This window comes from Tasmannia lanceolata, unplaced genomic scaffold (assembly GCF_043159265.1).
Source record: "Tasmannia lanceolata isolate RefF3 unplaced genomic scaffold, GAP_Taslan_0.1 ptg000011l, whole genome shotgun sequence".
In the NCBI taxonomy this organism is placed as follows: domain Eukaryota; kingdom Viridiplantae; phylum Streptophyta; class Magnoliopsida; order Canellales; family Winteraceae; genus Tasmannia; species Tasmannia lanceolata.
This window is the reverse complement of record NW_027518688.1, coordinates 1,113,036-1,131,516: the sequence shown is the minus strand read 5'-3', so window position 1 is coordinate 1,131,516 and position 18,481 is coordinate 1,113,036. Positions and strand designations below refer to the sequence as shown.

At 39.8% G+C, this 18,481-nt stretch overlaps 1 protein-coding gene across 1 annotated transcript; it reads left to right on the top strand.

Moving 5' to 3' along the window:
• Positions 1-7,787: 7,787 nt before the first annotated feature.
• Positions 7,788-18,014, top strand: LOC143886361 (uncharacterized). The gene is made up of 2 exons (XM_077390299.1): positions 7,788-8,944; positions 16,749-18,014. Exon 2 carries the CDS (start codon positions 16,754-16,756, stop codon positions 17,855-17,857), a length of 1,104 nt encoding a protein of 367 aa, XP_077246414.1. The 5' UTR covers positions 7,788-8,944; positions 16,749-16,753; the 3' UTR covers positions 17,858-18,014.
• Positions 18,015-18,481: the final 467 nt, after the last annotated feature.

Below are 18,481 nucleotides of genomic sequence, written 5' to 3'. Positions count from 1 at the left end.
ATAACAGCCCTCATTCCAAATTGATATTCGCAACCCCTTTCCAAATTAATAATAACATCCTCATCCCAAATTAATAATAACAACCATCATTCCAAATTGATATTCGTAGCCCCATTCCAAATTAATAATAGTAGCCCTCATTTCTAATTGATATTCACAGCCCACACCCTTTTGATAACCCATTAATCACAACAACGACAACAGGAGTTGTTACAAATAATAGGGAAAAACGTGGTAGTGCCAATATCATTCCCGCCATAGTGCTGGCTGCCCGTCTTGTGACCCTATTTCGAACCTCGAAACCACAGATTCATAGAAAATGGTAAACTACAAAGTTGAAGCCCTTTAAAATATCTTTCCAACGCATATTCGTATGTTAGATTTGGCCAAGTGGTTAAAGAGTTATGACAGTTTTAGTGGGCTGGATTTGCTAAATCTTTAAATGGTTAAGGTTTTGTCGAATTTGTGCAATTGTCAAACATTTTTGTGTTAATATCATTCTCTAAACCAAAATTAAAAGACATTAATTTAAAATATACCTAACCTTAAAGTCACAAATCTAAACTTTACCCATGTAAAAAACCATTGCTCTAAATCCGTTAAAAGCCATTAAGCAAAAGACCACTAAAAATCTCAAGTGAAACTAAAACCTTGTAAATAAACAACTTTAAAAGTTACCAAACACATTAAATACCTTCAGATAATAAAAGCTTCAAGAAAACTCTAAAAGTTTCCACAAACCCAAAAGAATTCGAGATTCCTAAGAGCCGGTGGATTCAAAATTCCTTTAGGAACCCTGAGAGTCCAATTTAGGAACACTGGTGTCGTGTCGTGTCCTAAGTTTTAGGGAGTCCTAGAGTTATGAGTCCAGCCTCATCACGGACGCTTGCTATGTATAGCAACCGTGCCATAGGTCTAGTTACACTAGTCACCCGATCTTTCCCTAGGACAAGCCTAGTAAACTAGGATGTAGGCAAACCTGCATTAGTCTAAGGGACCATTTGCATTTAGATGAGAATCATATAGCATCTTAGATGAAATCCTAAGATAATAAAATCCTCAACTTGAATTAAATAACTTCTCCTAAAACTGTTGAAACAGTCAATCCCGTCTAGGTCGATGTCCTAGTTGAGTTAGGCATAAGCAGCTTAGCTTAGGTGCACCGAACTACGTCGACTCTGATCCCAGTGAGGCTTGGGTACGTAGGCAGCTTGGATGTCTGATGACATACCATCCGCGAGTCGGCACCACAACAAATTGTGGTGTTTTGTATATTAATTTTCTTGTAAATGCTTAATCAAATCATTTAGGGCTTTCCATGAAATTAGAATTCTATGAGAACTTTCACTTAGATTGAATCCAGACAAATTAATAAATCAAGATACACATTTAGGATTCACATTGAAATTAGATCATAGGATGCATGTCACTTAGTTCGCACATTAACATAGAGTTGAATGAGCCATTTAAAATAAATTTAAAAGAGTTAGCTTTTGGAATCGAAGACCGATTATCGGGCAGGAATGGTGCATGTGGCGGATAACTCCCCATACCTTCCATTCTCGTAACCAGGTAGCAAGTCTAGATTTCTGGTTAATTTCGGGTCCTAGATCCCACATCTAGGTGGCGACTCTGTCAGTCTCTTTCGTGTGGAATTCGGATTGCCTTAGTGATCCCAAGTTCACATGAAAGACGAATTCAAATCAATAATTAAATGCACACGCCAATCGCGTGGATACGGGAGACCAAGAGAGAGAGCGCGGCGGCTCGCGCCCCACCCCCTCTCGCTGGATCATGTCCCACAGTCTGGCGACTCTGCTGGGGATCACCTAACTTCATTAAAACTTCAAAAGATAATTCATTTGAATTTAATTTTAAATGGCTCATAAAAACTCTATACTTGTTAGATTAGTTTGTCTTGTTTTATTTTCTCATCACATTTTACTCAAACTTAATTTAACAAAACCTGAAGGCATCATAGATTGCGCAAACATATTGCACACACTTACATCACTTGCATCTAAACCATGCGTCTCACGTGCACACACATCCTATTTTAGGAACCCGGAGTGTTATCTAGCATGGTTGACTGGGATTTCATCACCTGGTGCCTCTGTTCTAGAGAAGCATTCCACCCTTAGCCTAGTACCTTTATGGTACGTAAACGGATCTCTTGTTCACGTACTGATACGCCGGACACTGGTACAGTATATCGAACAGGGATTCGCGCTAAGGGAACTCTTGGCCTTACCCCTAGATTAACCCACACATGCATGTAGTATACGAACACATGTGCATCACGTGTGTGAGCCTAGTTTAGGATATCCTACCCATTTGTGTCTAGATTAGGCCGTGGTCCATCTTCCAATGGCTACGATCGGTCCTTAGATACACGAACAAAGTCATGAGTCGAGATCCTCTCTCCACTCCGCTAGATTAGGATTAGGGTTGATGCCTTCAGGTAACACTGTTAAAATGTGTGAAGATTAAAAACTTTCCCTTTGGGTTAGGATATAAATCCCATCATTTCCAAAAATCTCATAGGATTAGTCATTCATGATCTATCCGTTGAAAGCAATCTTATGCTATCTCATCTAATCTTTTGATCGTGCGTCTTTCGTTCTTCTGTCATACGATTCGATCGTATCTTCATGCCATCCCCTAACTGGCAGATGCAGAATCTCACAATCTTTCTATTATGCATTCTCATGATCTGATCATGCCTGGTCCAGATAATCCAATCTTGCTTGTACCCCTGGTCTCTTCCTCCTCTAGGGGCTACCTTTTCAAGATTATTTTGCTAAGTCCTTCAGAGTTCACTCTCAGAATCCTTGAGCTAGGGGCATTCCCCTATGCGAATCAGTCATCATTGTCCAAAATTGAAAGTATCAGCCATGATGATGTTCAGAACGAACCAGCCTTCGCCGAGCCTTCAACGCCAAACAGTTGCAGCAGTTAAAGTTTTAGTCACTTACTATTTTATGTTGAGTCAGTCATCATGGTCAGTATAATTGTTGAGTCCGGTCTTACAGTTAAAGGTCAATGCCTAGTCCAGGCAAGTTATCTTCTGTTTCCCTTTCTTATTTAGAGTTGTGAATCCTGAGCATGTTCAGGATAGGTCGTCTGATGTAATAGCTTTTCTTTAAATAAAATTTCAGTCAGTTCCAAAAAGTTCACTTGTGTCTGTTCTTAAGTGTGCTTCTGATCTTAAAATAAGACTCCCTCTTCAAATGAGGACAAAATTGACGAAACTCCACTTGAGTCACAGCGATTACTTGAACAAGAGGAGGAGCGCCAATCTCAGCCTTTCAAAGATGAAATTGAACTGGTAAACACTGGCACTGAAACCTTGATCCAATAAATGCCGATTGAAAATACATTACCCTCTGAAGAGTGTGAAGAATTGGTAAACCCGTTTTGAGGATAAAAAGATGGTCCCGTAAGCGTTACCATTAATGTCAAGAGAAAGACCCAGATAGAAGGTTCAAGAAAGAATGAAGTGAATATCATATGCTATGCAAGGGGCATAGAGTGGAAATAACTTTCATATTTCCAATCAATGACCTTGGTTCTCAAATTCATAACATGAAGCCAACAAATTCAAGATAAGAAGTTCAAGAGCAAGTATTGAAAAGTGGTCATCAGATATCAAGAGTTACAAATCCATAGATGGAGGATGTCAAGGAACAAGTTTCGCTCTATGAAAGCCGAAAGCACGCATTAGAATCTTGAAAGAAGAAAATCCATTATCTTACCTGGAAATGCCGTCAAACTCCGTGAAAAAAAAAAAAAAAAAAAAGAGAAAAAAAAGAAATAAATAATCAGTACCAGACAGACTCTAGTAACCTAGATCGATTCCCAATCTGAACATCGAAAGGCCTCCTTTGGCCGATTAAATCCCAAAATCAAAACCCAATGTCAAAAGAATACCGATTTGCAAACCCTTCGAGCCTAAATCAAATTTTCTTGAAAACCCATCAAACTTGGGGCATTCCCCCGAACTACGCGAGACCTGATCCCTACACTGGGGTACGTAGGCAGCTCGGTTAAACCGAGTTCGGTCGATTCAAAAAAAAAGAAAAAAAAAAGGAAAAGAAATTCAATCCTTTCAAAAAAAAAGAAAAAAAAAAGAGGAACAAGTTTCAAAAGAAGAGAAGTTAATTATTCCAGAAAGAAAAGAAAAAAGGAAAAAAATCAATTAACCTTCAAACAATTTATCTTCAAACTAGGGGCATTCGCCCTGAACTACACACGACCTGATTCCTACCTTGGGATATGTAGGCAACCTGTTCACAGGTTCGGTCGAAATCTTTGTTGAGCCTTAAGCCATTCTTTGAAAAGCCCTATCCTACCTATAAAAGTCCTTCTGGTGTTCAGAACTAATGAGCTAGGTCCCGAGACACAATAAAAAAATGAAATGATGATGAATAAGAAAAAGAACGGAGTTTGAAGATCTGCTAGACTGAAAACCTGAAAGGGCGGTCTAGGCAAAATTTAAGATCATTCCCCTGCTAAGTTGAAAACCCGAAAGGGCGGCTTAGGCAAAAGCTAAGGGGATAGCCTGCTGGATAGAAAACCTAGAAAGGTGGTTCAGGCAAAAGTTAAGGCTAGCACGGTCCGCCAAGTCAAAAACCCTGAAGAGGTGACTTGGTCATGGTAAGAGAATCAGTATAAGAAGGCTACAGCCGGTATCATGACTGAAGATCAACTGAAGTTCAAGCAAATTCAAGTGATATCCTCAAAACTGGGGGCACTGAAGCTAAGCAATCTTAAGAGTCGTAATTAAATTCTTGAGGCATTACTGTTTCAAGGAAGAAGTCTAATGTTTACGATTTCAAAAAAAAAAAAAGAAAAAAAAAGAAAAAAAAAGAAGCATTCCTCGAAAGGATAGACTTACCAAATAAAACGTTAACTAAGTCAGAAGCATCACTGTGTTTGTCAGTATAGTCAGTCAATCTTTGTTATTCTAAGCTCACTCCTTCAGGGCTGCTCAATCCTTTGAGTAGTGCCTTTCATCTAAGTTTTCTCTTTAGAAAGAGTCAATCATCGTTCTTATGTCCAAATGATGTAACTGTCTTGGTGAAGGAGGCCCGGCCTAGGCAGCTCCCTGCAATTATACCTGAAAGGGTTCGAGATCTAGTCAAACAGCTACATTTCAAAGAAGATCAACTCAGAAGAGTTCAGAAGTAGAAACATCAGAAAGCCCAGCTTCCGTAAAAAGATCATACCCCAGGAAGGCACCTTAAGCTTGGAAGAGCCCCAGATGCAATGGTGGTTGAGCCAATTTCTCAGAAAGATGAACCATTAAAATTCAGAATTTCCTTCCGGTTAGTTAAATACTATCCTGGTCAAGAAATGTTCATCTAAGCACCTGTCAAAAAACAGATCCCGCTTTTCCATGTTAGAGAGCCGTTGTTCTAAATTACCAATTTCAAGTATCTTGTTCAAGGTTTCAGTTATCAAAATCCCCAGAAGACAAGACCAACAGTCTCATTGAGAAAAATCTTGTTGAAGTTTCATAAAAGTGTTCCTAATCCATTCTTGTTACTAATGGTTCTTCGTTCATAAGGTTGGTCGTCTCATCATTCGTCAAAGTCTTGGTTTCCAATATCTTTACTGGGCACGATCTATAATGTCCCCGATTTCATTGAGTTCAAAAAAAAAAAAATAAAAAAAAAATCCAAAATTCATCAAATCCAATCCCCGATTCAAACAAATCCAATCTTACGTCAAATTCAAGTTCATGAAAAATCTCATGTCCTCTTTGAGCCCTTTTGTGAAAGGTGCCTCATTTCTCGAGTCCATTTGTGAATGGTCTCGTCTTCTCCTTGAACCCGTTTGTGAACAGGTTTCTCATTCTCTGAGTCCATTTGTGAATGCTCTAATGTCCTCTTTGAGCCCGTTTGTGAACGGTGCCTCTGTTCTCGAGGCCATTTGTGAATGGTCTCATCTTCTCCTTGAGCCCGTTTGCGGACGGTACCTCATTTTCCAAAAATAAAAAAATTTATCAAATCCAAATCCTTAATTAAAAAATAAAAAAATAAAAAAAATCCAATCCTACGTCAAATTCAAGTTCATAAAAAATCTCTAAATTCTTCGAGCCCGTTTGTGAACGGGGCCTCATTTCTCAAGTCCATTTGTGAATGGTCTCGTCTTCTCCTTGAACCCGTTTGTGAACAGGTTTCTCATTCTCTGAGTCCATTTGTGAATGCTCTAATGTCCTCTTTGAGCCCGTTTGTGAACGGTGCCTCTGTTCTCGAGGCCATTTGTGAATGGTCTCATCTTCTCCTTGAGCCCGTTTGCGGACGGTACCTCATTTTCCAAAAATAAAAAAATTTATCAAATCCAAATCCTTAATTAAAAAAAAAAATAAAAAAAATCCAATCCTACGTCAAATTCAAGTTCATAAAAAATCTCTAAATTCTTCGAGCCCGTTTGTGAACGGGGCCTCATTTCTCAAGTCCATTTGTGAATGGTCTCGTCTTCTCCTTGAACCCGTTTGTGAACGGTGTCTCATTCTCTGAGTCCATTTGTGAATGGTCTCATCTTCTCCTTGAGCCCGTTTGTGAACGGTGCCTCATTTTCTGAGTCCATTTGTGAATGGTCTCGTGTCCTCTTTGAGCCCGTTTGTGAACGGTGCCTCATTTCTCGAGTCCATTTGTGAATGGTCTTGTCTTCTCCTTGAGCCCGTTTGTGAACGGTGCCTCATTTCTCGAATCCATTTGTGAATGGTCTCGTCTTCTCCTTGAGCCCGTTTGTGAATGGTGCCTCATTTCTCGAGTCCATTTGTGAATGGTCTTGTCTTATCCTTGAGCCCATTTGTGAATGGCGCCTCTTTTCTCGAATCCATTTGTGAATGGTATCGTCCTCCTTGAGCCCGTTTGTGAATGGTGCCTCATTTCTCGAGTCCATTTGTGAATGGTCTTGTCTTCTCCTTGAGCCCGTTTGTGAACGGTGCCTCTTTTCTTCGAGTCCATACAACTATGGTCTCTTATCCTCTTTGAACATCATACATCTATGATGTCTCATTTCCTTGGAATCCGTACAAATACGGTATTTCATTCTCTTCGAGTCCATACAACTATGGTCTCTTATCCCCTTTGAACATCATACAACTATGATGTCTCATTTCCTTGGAATCCTTACAAATACGGTATTTCATTCTCTTCGAGTCCATACAACTATGGTCTCTTATACCCTTTGAACATCATACAACTATGATGTCTCATTTCCTTGGAATCCGTACAAATACGGTATTTCATTCTCTTCGAGTCCATACAACTATGGTCTCTTATCCCCTTTGAACATCATACAACTATGATGTCTCATTTCCTTGGAATCCGTACAAATACGGTATTTCATTCTCTTCAAGTCCATACAACTATGGTCTCTTATCTTCTTTGAACATCATACAACTATGATGTCTCATTTCCTTGGAATCCGTACAAATACGGTATTTCATTCTCTTCAAGTCCATACAACAATGATCTCTTATACACTTTGAACATCATACAACTATGATGTCTCATTTCCTTGGAATCCGTACAAATACGGTATTTCATTCTCTTCGAGTCCATACAACTATGGTCTCTTATCCCCTTTGAACATCATACAACTATGATGTCTCATTTCCTTGGAATCCGTACAAATACGGTATTTCATTCTCTTCAAGTCCATACAACTATGGTCTCTTATCCTCTTTGAACATCATACAACTATGATGTCTCATTTCCTTGGAATCCGTACAAATACGGTATTTCATTCTCTTCGAGTCCATACAACTTTGATCTCTTATCCCCTTTGAACATCATACAACTATGATGTCTCATTTCCTTGGAATCCGTACAAATACGGTATTTCATTCTCTTCAAGTCCATACAACAATGATCTCTTATACCCTTTGAACATCATACAACTATGATGTCTCATTTCCTTGGAATCCGTATAAATACGGTATTTTATCTTGCCCAAGCCCATTCAAAAATGATGCTGCATTTTCATTAAGAATCTTTCAAAAGTCATCCATTATTCTCTCTGAGACCATTTGAAAATGACGTCTCATTTCCTCTGAAGCTGTTCAAAAGCGATATTCCTTTCCCTCCGAAAATCCATTTGAAAATGGTATCCCATTTCTCTCGTTGCCAGCGGCACCGCAGCGGGTTTGTTTTATTGCATTCCAATTCTAGGATTTCATCTAAGGTCTTGCATTATATTAGGTTGCATTGTGTTTAGGGGGTTCCTTTGTCGATTAAAGTTACGCAAAATGGTTCTGTCATTTTAACTTTGGTATTCGATGACTACGTCGTCTCTACCAAAGAGGGGCATCTGTAGACACCCACATTTTGCTTTACTTTAACCAACAATAACCTAATATATGTTTTAGGTCATTAATATCTTGATCTGACTTTACGGATCATCAATCGGGACAAAATAAGATAGGGTCACTTCATAGCCCGAACCCTGATTCCATTCCGAGACCCGATTTCCGTAAATCGTTAGATCAATGGCAGATCTTGACCTGGGTCTAACCATCCAAAACCACCTAACCTCTCCTCTCATCCTAACCATCCAAACCTCACCTAACCTCACCTAACCTCTCCTCTCATCCTAACCATCCAAACCTCACCTAACCTCACCTAACCTCACCTAACCACCTAACCTCACCTAACCTTACCTAACCTCACCTAACCTCACCTAACCTCCTATCCCATTCTCCTATAAATACCCTCTCATCCCACCATCCAAGAAAAAGAAGAAAAAGAACCCCTCTCTTAGAAAATTCATCCCTCTCCCTCATCTCTTCAAGGGTTCGGCCATCCTTGCCGGATCGGGTGATTTTATACGTTGGGTGATATATATCAAAAGCAGTCATTATCAAGCAAGGAATCATCTTCAAGGAATTACCATCAAAGAAAAATCAAACACAAAGTGGGTTTCCAAAGAGGTAGGCATTTATTTCAATTCTATGTAGGGTCTGTTTTCATGCATATCTTTTACTTTAAAAGAAAAACCATGTTAGGAAGCATGTAGGGTCTGTTTTCCCCCTGGTTAGCCTCTGGTTAGACCCTGGTTGCACCCAGGTTCGCTGCTGGTTGCACCCAGGTTCGATGCTGGTTGCACCCTGGTTTCCTACTGATTCGCACCCTGGTTCCCTGCTGGTTGCACCCTGGTTCCCTACTGGTTCGCACCCTGGTTCCCTACTGGTTCGCACCCTGCTTCCCTGCTGGTTGCACCCTGGTTCCCTACTGGTTCGCACCCTGGTTCGATATTGGTTCGCACCCTGGTTCCCTGCTGGTTCGCACTCTGGTTAGACCCTGGTTGCACCCAGGTTCGCTGCTGGTTGCACCCAGGTTCCCTGCTGGTTGCACCCTGGTTCCCCTGCTGGTTCGCACCCTGGTTCCCTGCTGGTTCGCACCCTGGTTCCCTGCTGGTTCGCACCCTGGTGCACCCTGGTCCGCACCCTGGTTTGTACCCTGCTTCCTCCTAGTTAGACCATGGCTAGTCTCGGGTTTGCTCCTAACTTAGACCCGACTCACTTGACCCTAACCATTAACCCAATCCAACCAAGTCATATCCCAACACAATCCGAGTCGCATGTCTGAATCCATTTGGCCGAATCTCATAAGCCCGCCCACTTTGAATTCCGAAAATTCAAACCCTTGATGATTCCAATATGCTCAATTCTTTGATGCAAATTCCCAATTCCAAAATCCCATTGCTATATCAATGTTTTTGAATCTCAAGTCCAATGCTCAAATACAAACCCGATTCCTGATCCAAATACCAAACCTGTTTTCCAAAATCCAAGCAACCTCCCCAGTGGAACTACGTGTGGCTTGATCCCCATCACGGGGTACGTAGGCAATTTGGCACTCCCAAGTTCAGTCGCACCTTTCTCTATCTTTCCCATTCCCTCACACTATTCATCATCTCGATTCATCTCGTGTCTCTCGGAACCATTGGATTATGGTTTCCGTCGTAAGGACCCTTAGAGCCCAATTTAGGAACACCGGTGTCGTGTCGTGTCCTAAGTTTTAGAGAGTCCTAGAGTTAGGAGTCCGGCCTCATCACGGACGCTTGCTATGTATAGCAACCGTGCCATAGGTCTAGTTACACTAGTCACCCAATCTTTCCCTAGGACAAGCCTAGTAAACTAGGATGTAAGGCAAACCTGCATTAGTCTAAGGGACCATTTGCATTTAGATGAGAATCATATAGCATCTTAGATGAAATCCTAAGATAATAAAATCTTCAACTTGAATTAAATAACTTCTCCTAAAACTGTTGAAACAGTCAATCCCGTCTAGGTCGGTGTCTTAGTTGAGTTAGGCATATGTAACTTAGCTTAGGTGCACCGAACTACGTCGACTCTGATCCCAGTGAGGCTTGGGTACGTAGGCAGCTTGGATGTCTGATGGCATACCACCCGCGAGTCGGCACCACAAACAAATTGTGGTGTTTTGTATATTAATTTTCTTGTAAATGCTTAATCAAATCACTTAGGACTTTCCATGAAATTAGAATTTTAGGAGAACTTTCACTTAGATTGAATCCAGACAAATTAATAAATCAAGATACACATTTAGGATTCACATTGAAATTAGATCATAGGATGCATGTCACTTAGTTCGCACATTAACATAGAGTTGAATGAGCCATTTAAAATAAATTTAAAAGAGTTAGCTTTTGGAATCGAAGACCGATTATCGGGCAAGAATGGTGCATGTGGTGGATAACTCCCCATACCTTCCATTCTCGTAACCAGGTAGCGAGTCTAGATTTCTGGTTAATTACGGGTCCTAGATCCCACATCTAGGTGGCGACTCTGTCAGTCTCTTTCGTGTGGAATTCGGATTGCCTTAGTGATCCCAAGTTCACAAGAAAGATTAATTCAAATCAATAATAAAATGCACACGCCAATCGCGTGGATACGAGAGACCAAGAGAGAGAGAGCGGCGGCTCGCGCCCCACACCCCTCTCGCGGGATCAGGGTACCACAGTTAGGCACCCAACTTGCCCGAGCGCACTCTGTCTCTTATGCCATTTATTATTATTTTCAAAGAATTTTGGGCAAAAATCATGTGAAATGGGAACGAATATCCCCAAGAACACGTCTACCGAAGCATGCATGTCCTGGAGATGGGCGAAAGAAAATAAAACATCCAAGTCTTATGGAGGATTAGTGTCATTGTCACCTGACATTAGAATGAACACTAGAATCCTGCGTCTCACAGGGAGGCAGAGAAGACTAGAGTCGATCCAATACCAGATAACCTTGCCACCATCTCCACATATCACATCTGACATCCATGCCTAAAGAGAGTTGGAACCAGTATCATTTGTCATTAGAATGAACACTATAATCCACCGTCTCTCAGGGAGGCGAAGAAGACTAATGTCGATGTAATAAATGATAACCCTATTACCAGTCTCTATACATTCATCTAATCCTAACTCATCACATCTTGAAAACTGTAAACAATCACATGCATCACTACACCTAAGCAGGTAATAGCATATATAATGAGCTATAATAACCAGGAAAGCAGTGGAAGAGTTATAGCTAAGCATGTGATTAGGAGATACTAAATTCGAAAGCAATAAAGAGCTACAGCTGAGTATGTGAATGAACAAGGTAATAAAGACATGAAAATGCTACAGCTAAGTATGTGAATAAACGAGTAAGAGCACACAAAGGATATATCAAAAGAGAATAAACGCTCAAGATAAAGAAGAAAACATACTGTAGATACCCTCATTTTGCTACACTTTAACCAACAATAACCTAATATATTGATCCGTGGAATTTCATTGGTAAAGTATGCATCCTCAAATTTTCTGAAAACCGAAATGATAAAGAGATGTACCTGGTGAGATGATAAAATCCGAAAAATTGAAAAATACCCTGATTGGTGAATTTAGTGTGTTAAATCCATGTGAGAGCCCCTCTATCATGAATTTATATGTTTTAGGTCATTAATATCTCGATCTGACTTTACGGATCATGAATCGGGACAAAATAAGCTAAGGTCACTTCACAGCCCGGGACCTGATTCCATTCCGAGACCCGATTTCCGTAAATCGTTAGATCAAGGGCAGATCTTAACCTGGGTGTCTTTCCTTACTAAGAATTTGTGATCATTTAGTCAAAATAGAATCGATCAAGGTTAATCTCAAATTCAGATTAAACATTGTGTCACTTAATTGAGCAAAAACCTAGTGAAAAATCACGGATCAATGTGGGTGAACGAGAGCCGTCGAAATAATTTAACCAAATTATCAACAACAGTGCTTTCAGTACTTTAATTGTTGTCAAAATTCATATTTCAAAGGTTAGGATCATTCATCAAAAATTGATTAAGTTGGTTGGATCAATCGAATCGTCAATTTGATCAACGGTTGGAAAAACGATTCGCTGTTAAAAACCGACGGCTCGCATTTGTCAAAAAATTCTGAAAATAATATTTCTATGGCAACATTGGGCTTAAATGAAAGAGAAAAAATCAACGATTTTAATGGCGAAAGAATTATCGAAATCGGACTTCAAAATCTCCTGAAAACCGCATTTTTTGATTTTTACATTCAAAATATTTGAAAAATCTTTTACAAGATTCTAGGAGATTTGGAGGCATCTTCTCGTCCATTCTTTCGATCGAAATTGATCTTAACCACTCAATCTTATTCCATATCATTGCAAAGATTTCAGGATATTTGGAGACCCGATCTCGCCCGTTCTTTCGATCACATGGAGATTGCAGTTAATCGCAACCATCCAAATCGTTGCCATTCTCTACAAAGGCAACCAAATTGGACATTTCCCTTGCCTTGAAATTTGCTTCCAAAATCTACAAAGATTCCAAGGACAAATGGCATCATCTTGGACCTTGAATTGTTCCTAAATCTTTAGCACTTGATCCTGGCCGCATAAGTGCCTGCCATTTTTAACATAGTCATGGCTTAAATGGAAGATGCCAAAGAAGAGGGAGAATATTTTAGAAAAATCTGATCTTGGCCATTCTTTCCCCTTCGTTTTTCTATCACTCAATCTCCACCCTACACCTCTAGGCCCTAAAGATGGCAACCTGGCTCATCCCTCACCTATAAATACCTATGCTCTCTTCTTTCAAAAAATGAGAAAAAAAGAGGAAGAAGACTCAAAGAAAACTACTAGAGAAATCCTCCATATCCCCGCCTTCAAATCTTGTCCTATTCAAAGGATACCCAAAATCTCCATCACATGTAGGTGCACTATTCTCAGATTTTTCCAGGATTATTTGATATTTTTTAATGTATTTTTGCACGATTTTTAGCATTTAATTGAATTTAATTCAATATTATATGTGTGTCCTCAAAATCACGATCTACATGAGTGTTTCAATTCCGATTCGTCCCGAAATTTAATACACTGATCTATTTAAATAGACTAAAATAACCATCGGATTGGATCGGACATTGAATCAAAGGATTTCGAAAATTTGAGTGATGAGTGGAATTTTATTTAAAATAATGGCTGAGAAATTACAAAATTCGAAAAAATAGCCATCTCAGGATGATCTACTTTTTGGAATTTTAAAATTTTCTTGTGTTCATCATATCAGAACAAGATTAAAGGACGTTTTCCGGAGTCGTAATTTCCTCGAAAATCGTGTTTTAAAAATGGAAAACTCTTCAAAAATATCTTTTCGACGAAGAAAAATAAATTATATACTAAATGGATTCCACAATTAATGAAATTTCGTGGGAAAATAGTATGGTACTGATACATTCTACCATGAATTTGTCAAAATTTTTGGATTCTGTTTGATATATCATTTAATGCTTTCTTTGAAAACTATCAGATTTTGTGAGAATTTTTACTGATATCAGATCACTATTAAAATTCACAAAATTTTTACACTAGTCTTATATTTTATATTTATTACTGCTGTAAAATATTTAATTGATTTGGATCTTGTTTCCTATTGGTTGTAGTGTAAGTTCATAATCAGGTCTTAAAGTTGAAAAATCCAAAACTGGTAGTGAATAGTCTTTAAAATTCATGAAAATCTTACAGCATGCTATGTTTACTTATATCTTTCTACTGTAGAAATTTCAATGAATTTAGATTTCTATTTCTAGTAGTTTCTGTGTTATTTTTGCAATCTGGTCTTATTGTTGTTAAATCAAAATTAAATATGAGCTTAATGTAAAAATCTGAAAAACTCTTTTAAAAAGCTACATCCCATCATGTCTTGTTGCTGCTGAAGTTTCAATTCATTTCGAATTCGTTTGTAACAATTTCACTTGTAAAATCACTCATGTGGTTTAAAATTAATAAAATCCATTAAAAAACTGAAATTAATTAAAAATCACCATAAAGCTTCTAAAGGACCTTAAAATTCTGTCACACGTTCACTTCTCAATCCATTGCAACAGAAATTTTAGGATCTTTAGATTTCCTTGAAAAAATGGCCAGTGCATCCATAATCGTTGCCCTCGATCTTTGACAACTTGAATATTTAAGCTATAGCATGTTGTTGGCTCCGAGGTTACTGTCCACGGAAATCCTGAGATTTGCCAGGCAATAAGATGCTATAACCTAAGTATTAAATTGCACAAGGAAAGAGCGCACGATTCCCTTCCTTGGATGCCATTCGAGGCCGAAATTGGTGAACCCTAGAACCATTGGTATTCCTTAAATGTCCAGAAATCAAAAATCCTTGAAATCTGAAATTAATTACCCTCAAGAACTTGAGTCGATGTGTCTCGTATCTTTCGGAACTATTGGATTATGGTTTCCGTCGTAAGAACCATTAGAGCCCAATTTAGGAACACTGGTGTCAGGTCGTGTCCTAGGTTTTAGGGAGTCTTAGGTTTTAGGGAGTCCTAGAGTTAGGAGTCCAGCCTCATCACGGACGTTCGCTGTGGATAGCAACCGTGCCATAGGTCTAGTTACACTAGTCACCCAATCTTTCCATAGGACAAGCCTAGTAAACTAGGATGTAGGGTAACCTGCATTAGTCTAAGGGACAACTTGCATTTAGATAAGAATCATATAGCATCCTAAATGAAATCCTAGGATAATAAAATCCTCAACTTGAATTAAATAACTTCTCTTAAAACTGTTGAAACAGTCAATCCCGTCTAGGTCGGTGTCTTAGTTGAGTTAGGCATAAGTAGCTTAGCTTAGGTGCACCGAACTACGTCAGGTCTGATCCCAGTGAGGCTTGGGTACGTAGGCAGCTTGGATGTTTGATGGCATACCAACCGCGAGTCGGCTCCACAACAAATTGTGGTGTTTTGTATATTAATTTTCTTGTAAATGCTTAATTAAATCACTTAGGATTTTCCATTAAATTAGAATTTTAGGAGGACTTTCACTTAGATTGAATTCAAACAAATAAAGAAATCAAGTTACACACTTAGGATCTACATTGAAATTAGATTTTAGGATGCATGTCACTTAGTTCGCACATTAACAGAGAGTTGAATGAGCCATTTAAAATAAATTTAAAAGAGTTAGCTTTTGGAATCAAAGACCGATTATCGGGCAGGAATGGTGCATGTGGTGGATGATTTCCCATACCTTCCATTCTTCTAACCAGGTAGCAAGTCTAGATTTCTGGTTAATTATGGGTCATAGATCCCACATCTAGGTGGCGACTCTGTCAGTCTCTTTTGTGTGGAATTCGGATTGCCTTAGTGATCCCAAGTTCACATAAAAGATGAATTAAAATCAATAATAAAATGCACACGCCATTCGTGTGGGTACGAGAGACCAAGAGAGAGAGCATGGCGGCTCGCGCCCCACCCCTCTCGCGGGATCGGGTCCCACAGTTTGGCGACTCTGCTGGGGACCACCTAGCTTCATTAAAATTTTAAAAGATAATTCATTTGAATTTAATTTAACTGGCTCATAAAAACTTTATACTTGTTAGATTAGTTTGTCTTGTTTTATTTTCTCATCACATTTTACTCGAACTTAATCTAACAAAACCTGAAGGCATCATAGATTGCGCGAACTTATTGCACACACTTACATCACTTGCATCTAAACCCTTGCATCTCACATGCACACACGTCCTATTTTAGGAACCCGGAGTGTTATCTAGCATGGTTGACTGGGATTTCATCACCTGGTGCCTCTGTGCTAGAGAAGCATTCCACCCTTAGCCTAGCACCTTATGGTGCGTAAACGGATCTCTTGTTCACGTAGTGATACGCCGGACACTGGTACAGTATATCGAACATGGATTCACGCTAAGGGAACTCTTGGCCTTACCCCTAGATTAACCCACACATGCATGTAGTATACGGTCACATGTGCGTCACGTGTGTGAGCCTAGTTTAGGATATCCTATCCATTGGTGTCTAGATTAGGCCGTGGTCCATCTTCCAATGGTCACGATCGGTCCTTAGATACACGAACAAAGTCATGAGTCGAGATTCTCTCTCCACTCCGTTAGATTAGGATTAGGGTTGATGCCTTCAGGTAACACTGTTAAAATGTGCGAAGATTAAAAACTTTCCCTTTGGGGTTAGGATATAAATCCCATCATTTCCAAAGATCTCATAGGATTAGTCATTCATGATCTATCCGTTGAAAGCAATCTTATGCTATCTCATCTCATCTCTTGATAGTACGTCTGTCAATCTTCCATCATGTGATTCGATCATGTATTCATACTTTCTTTTACTGGCAGGAACTTATCCCAATCTCGTGTTCATGTAATCTTGATCATTCTTGTATCCCTTCTCTTGGCTTACAGGCACCATGTCTACTCGTACAATTCTTGATTGGATCCGTGGTACATTAAGAGAATCCCATATCTACGCTAAAAGTGAACAAGAGAAAAATCTCTTCGGCTACGTGGCAACCATTAAGCTCGATTGGGGATTACTCTATGCTGCATCAGAGTGTTGGGATCCCGATCATCATGTCTTCCGTTTTGGCAACCAAGAAAGGTGTCCCACCTTTAAAGAATGGTGTGGCTTATTGGAATATCCTGTGGATGGCCTTCCAGTAAAGCCATCCTGTGTTCCAGACTATCGTCCTTTGTTCCTTCGCTTAATGAATAATCCAGATGAATCCATGGACTCTTTCATAAAAGGCCAAGAAGTGTCCATGCAACAACTGATTGACATTTACCCTCCTGCGGGACACATTGGTGCTGTTGATATTCAAAAAGCCCGACGTCGTGTTCTGAGATTCTGCTCATTTGCTAGGTTCCTCACTATCCAGCCTTCTCGCTTTGCGTCAGCTGTTCTTTTGGACCTCGTTGATCAAATGGATCATAGCGCCAATCCAATTCCTACTGTGCTTGCAGAAACCTTCAATGGATTGGATGATATGGCTCGTCTTCGTGCCGGCTCAGGTCCAGGCTCTTATGTTCGCTCCTTCGTTGGTTCTTTCTCAGGATGTCCTGCATTACTTCAGGTGTGGTTATGCCACAAGCTAAAAATTGCAGCTCCTATGCATTTCGATCATACGTTATACACCTTCAGTGAATGGCGTCATGATATTTCCTTTGATCATAAAAGCGATTGGGTTGAATGGTTAAATTGTCGCCAACAAGATCAGATTTATTGGCAAATTCCTGGAATCCAAGAAGCCGTCTTCAACACTGGAGAAGCTAACTATGTTCGCCTTCTTGGCCTCGAAAAGACTTCCTTTTATGTTCCTGCCAGGATCCTGCGTCAGTATGGAAGGGAGCAATCTATTGTGCCTCCCCTTCGTCATTTCTATCCGCCTGAGGATCTCAAGCCCAAGATTGTCAAAGCTGTTTCATCTGCTTGGGATGTCAGGATCATCAAACCTCTAAAAGAGTCAGCTGAGCAAGATTGTCGTCGAAAGAAGAAGTCTAAAAAGAATGCTTAGTTCCATGTTTAATCTTATCCGTTTATCTTTGAAAGAATGAACCCTGTACTCAAGCTTTAATGATTGATCAATAAAGTTCATCTTTCTCTCTCATTATCTTGGTCTATGCGTGCATCATTGTCTACTTCTTTTTTATTTTAAAATATGTCTTTCAAATATTTCAGGAGAGTAAACACCATAGCTAACCCCACTGCTCCTTGGGTTCGGGTCTCTTCACGATTGGAGAGGAATTCTGTCTCTCCGCCACCCTCTCTGAGAACCCCAACGTCTCCTTCTTTCTCATCCTCACCAATGGCAGACAACCAAGATGGCCTTCCACCTGCTGCTATTACCGATACTCTTACCTTGATTCTCCAGCAGCTTCAAGAACTCAAAGAAGAGAACCGAGTTATCAAGGCTCAGCTTTCTGAAAAGTTGGGACCGTCGTTGTCCAAGGATAAAGGGCCTATGCACCAAGCAGCTACTTCAGCAGCACCTGCCCAGCCAGTGTTCATCCCTATCCCGGACAAAACTGAAGAAGATTTGGAAAAAGAGCAATACAACGAGGATCGCAGTAGGCCTTCTTAATCCATGGTTGATAAAACTGTTATGGAGAAATTAGAAAGTCTTACCAGGAAGATCCAA

What these genes read in the sequence shown, in the direction of transcription:
- LOC143886361 (XM_077390299.1), top strand. Translation starts at nt 16,754, where the DNA reads ATGTCTACTCGTACAATTCTTGATTGGATCCGTGGTACATTAAGAGAA.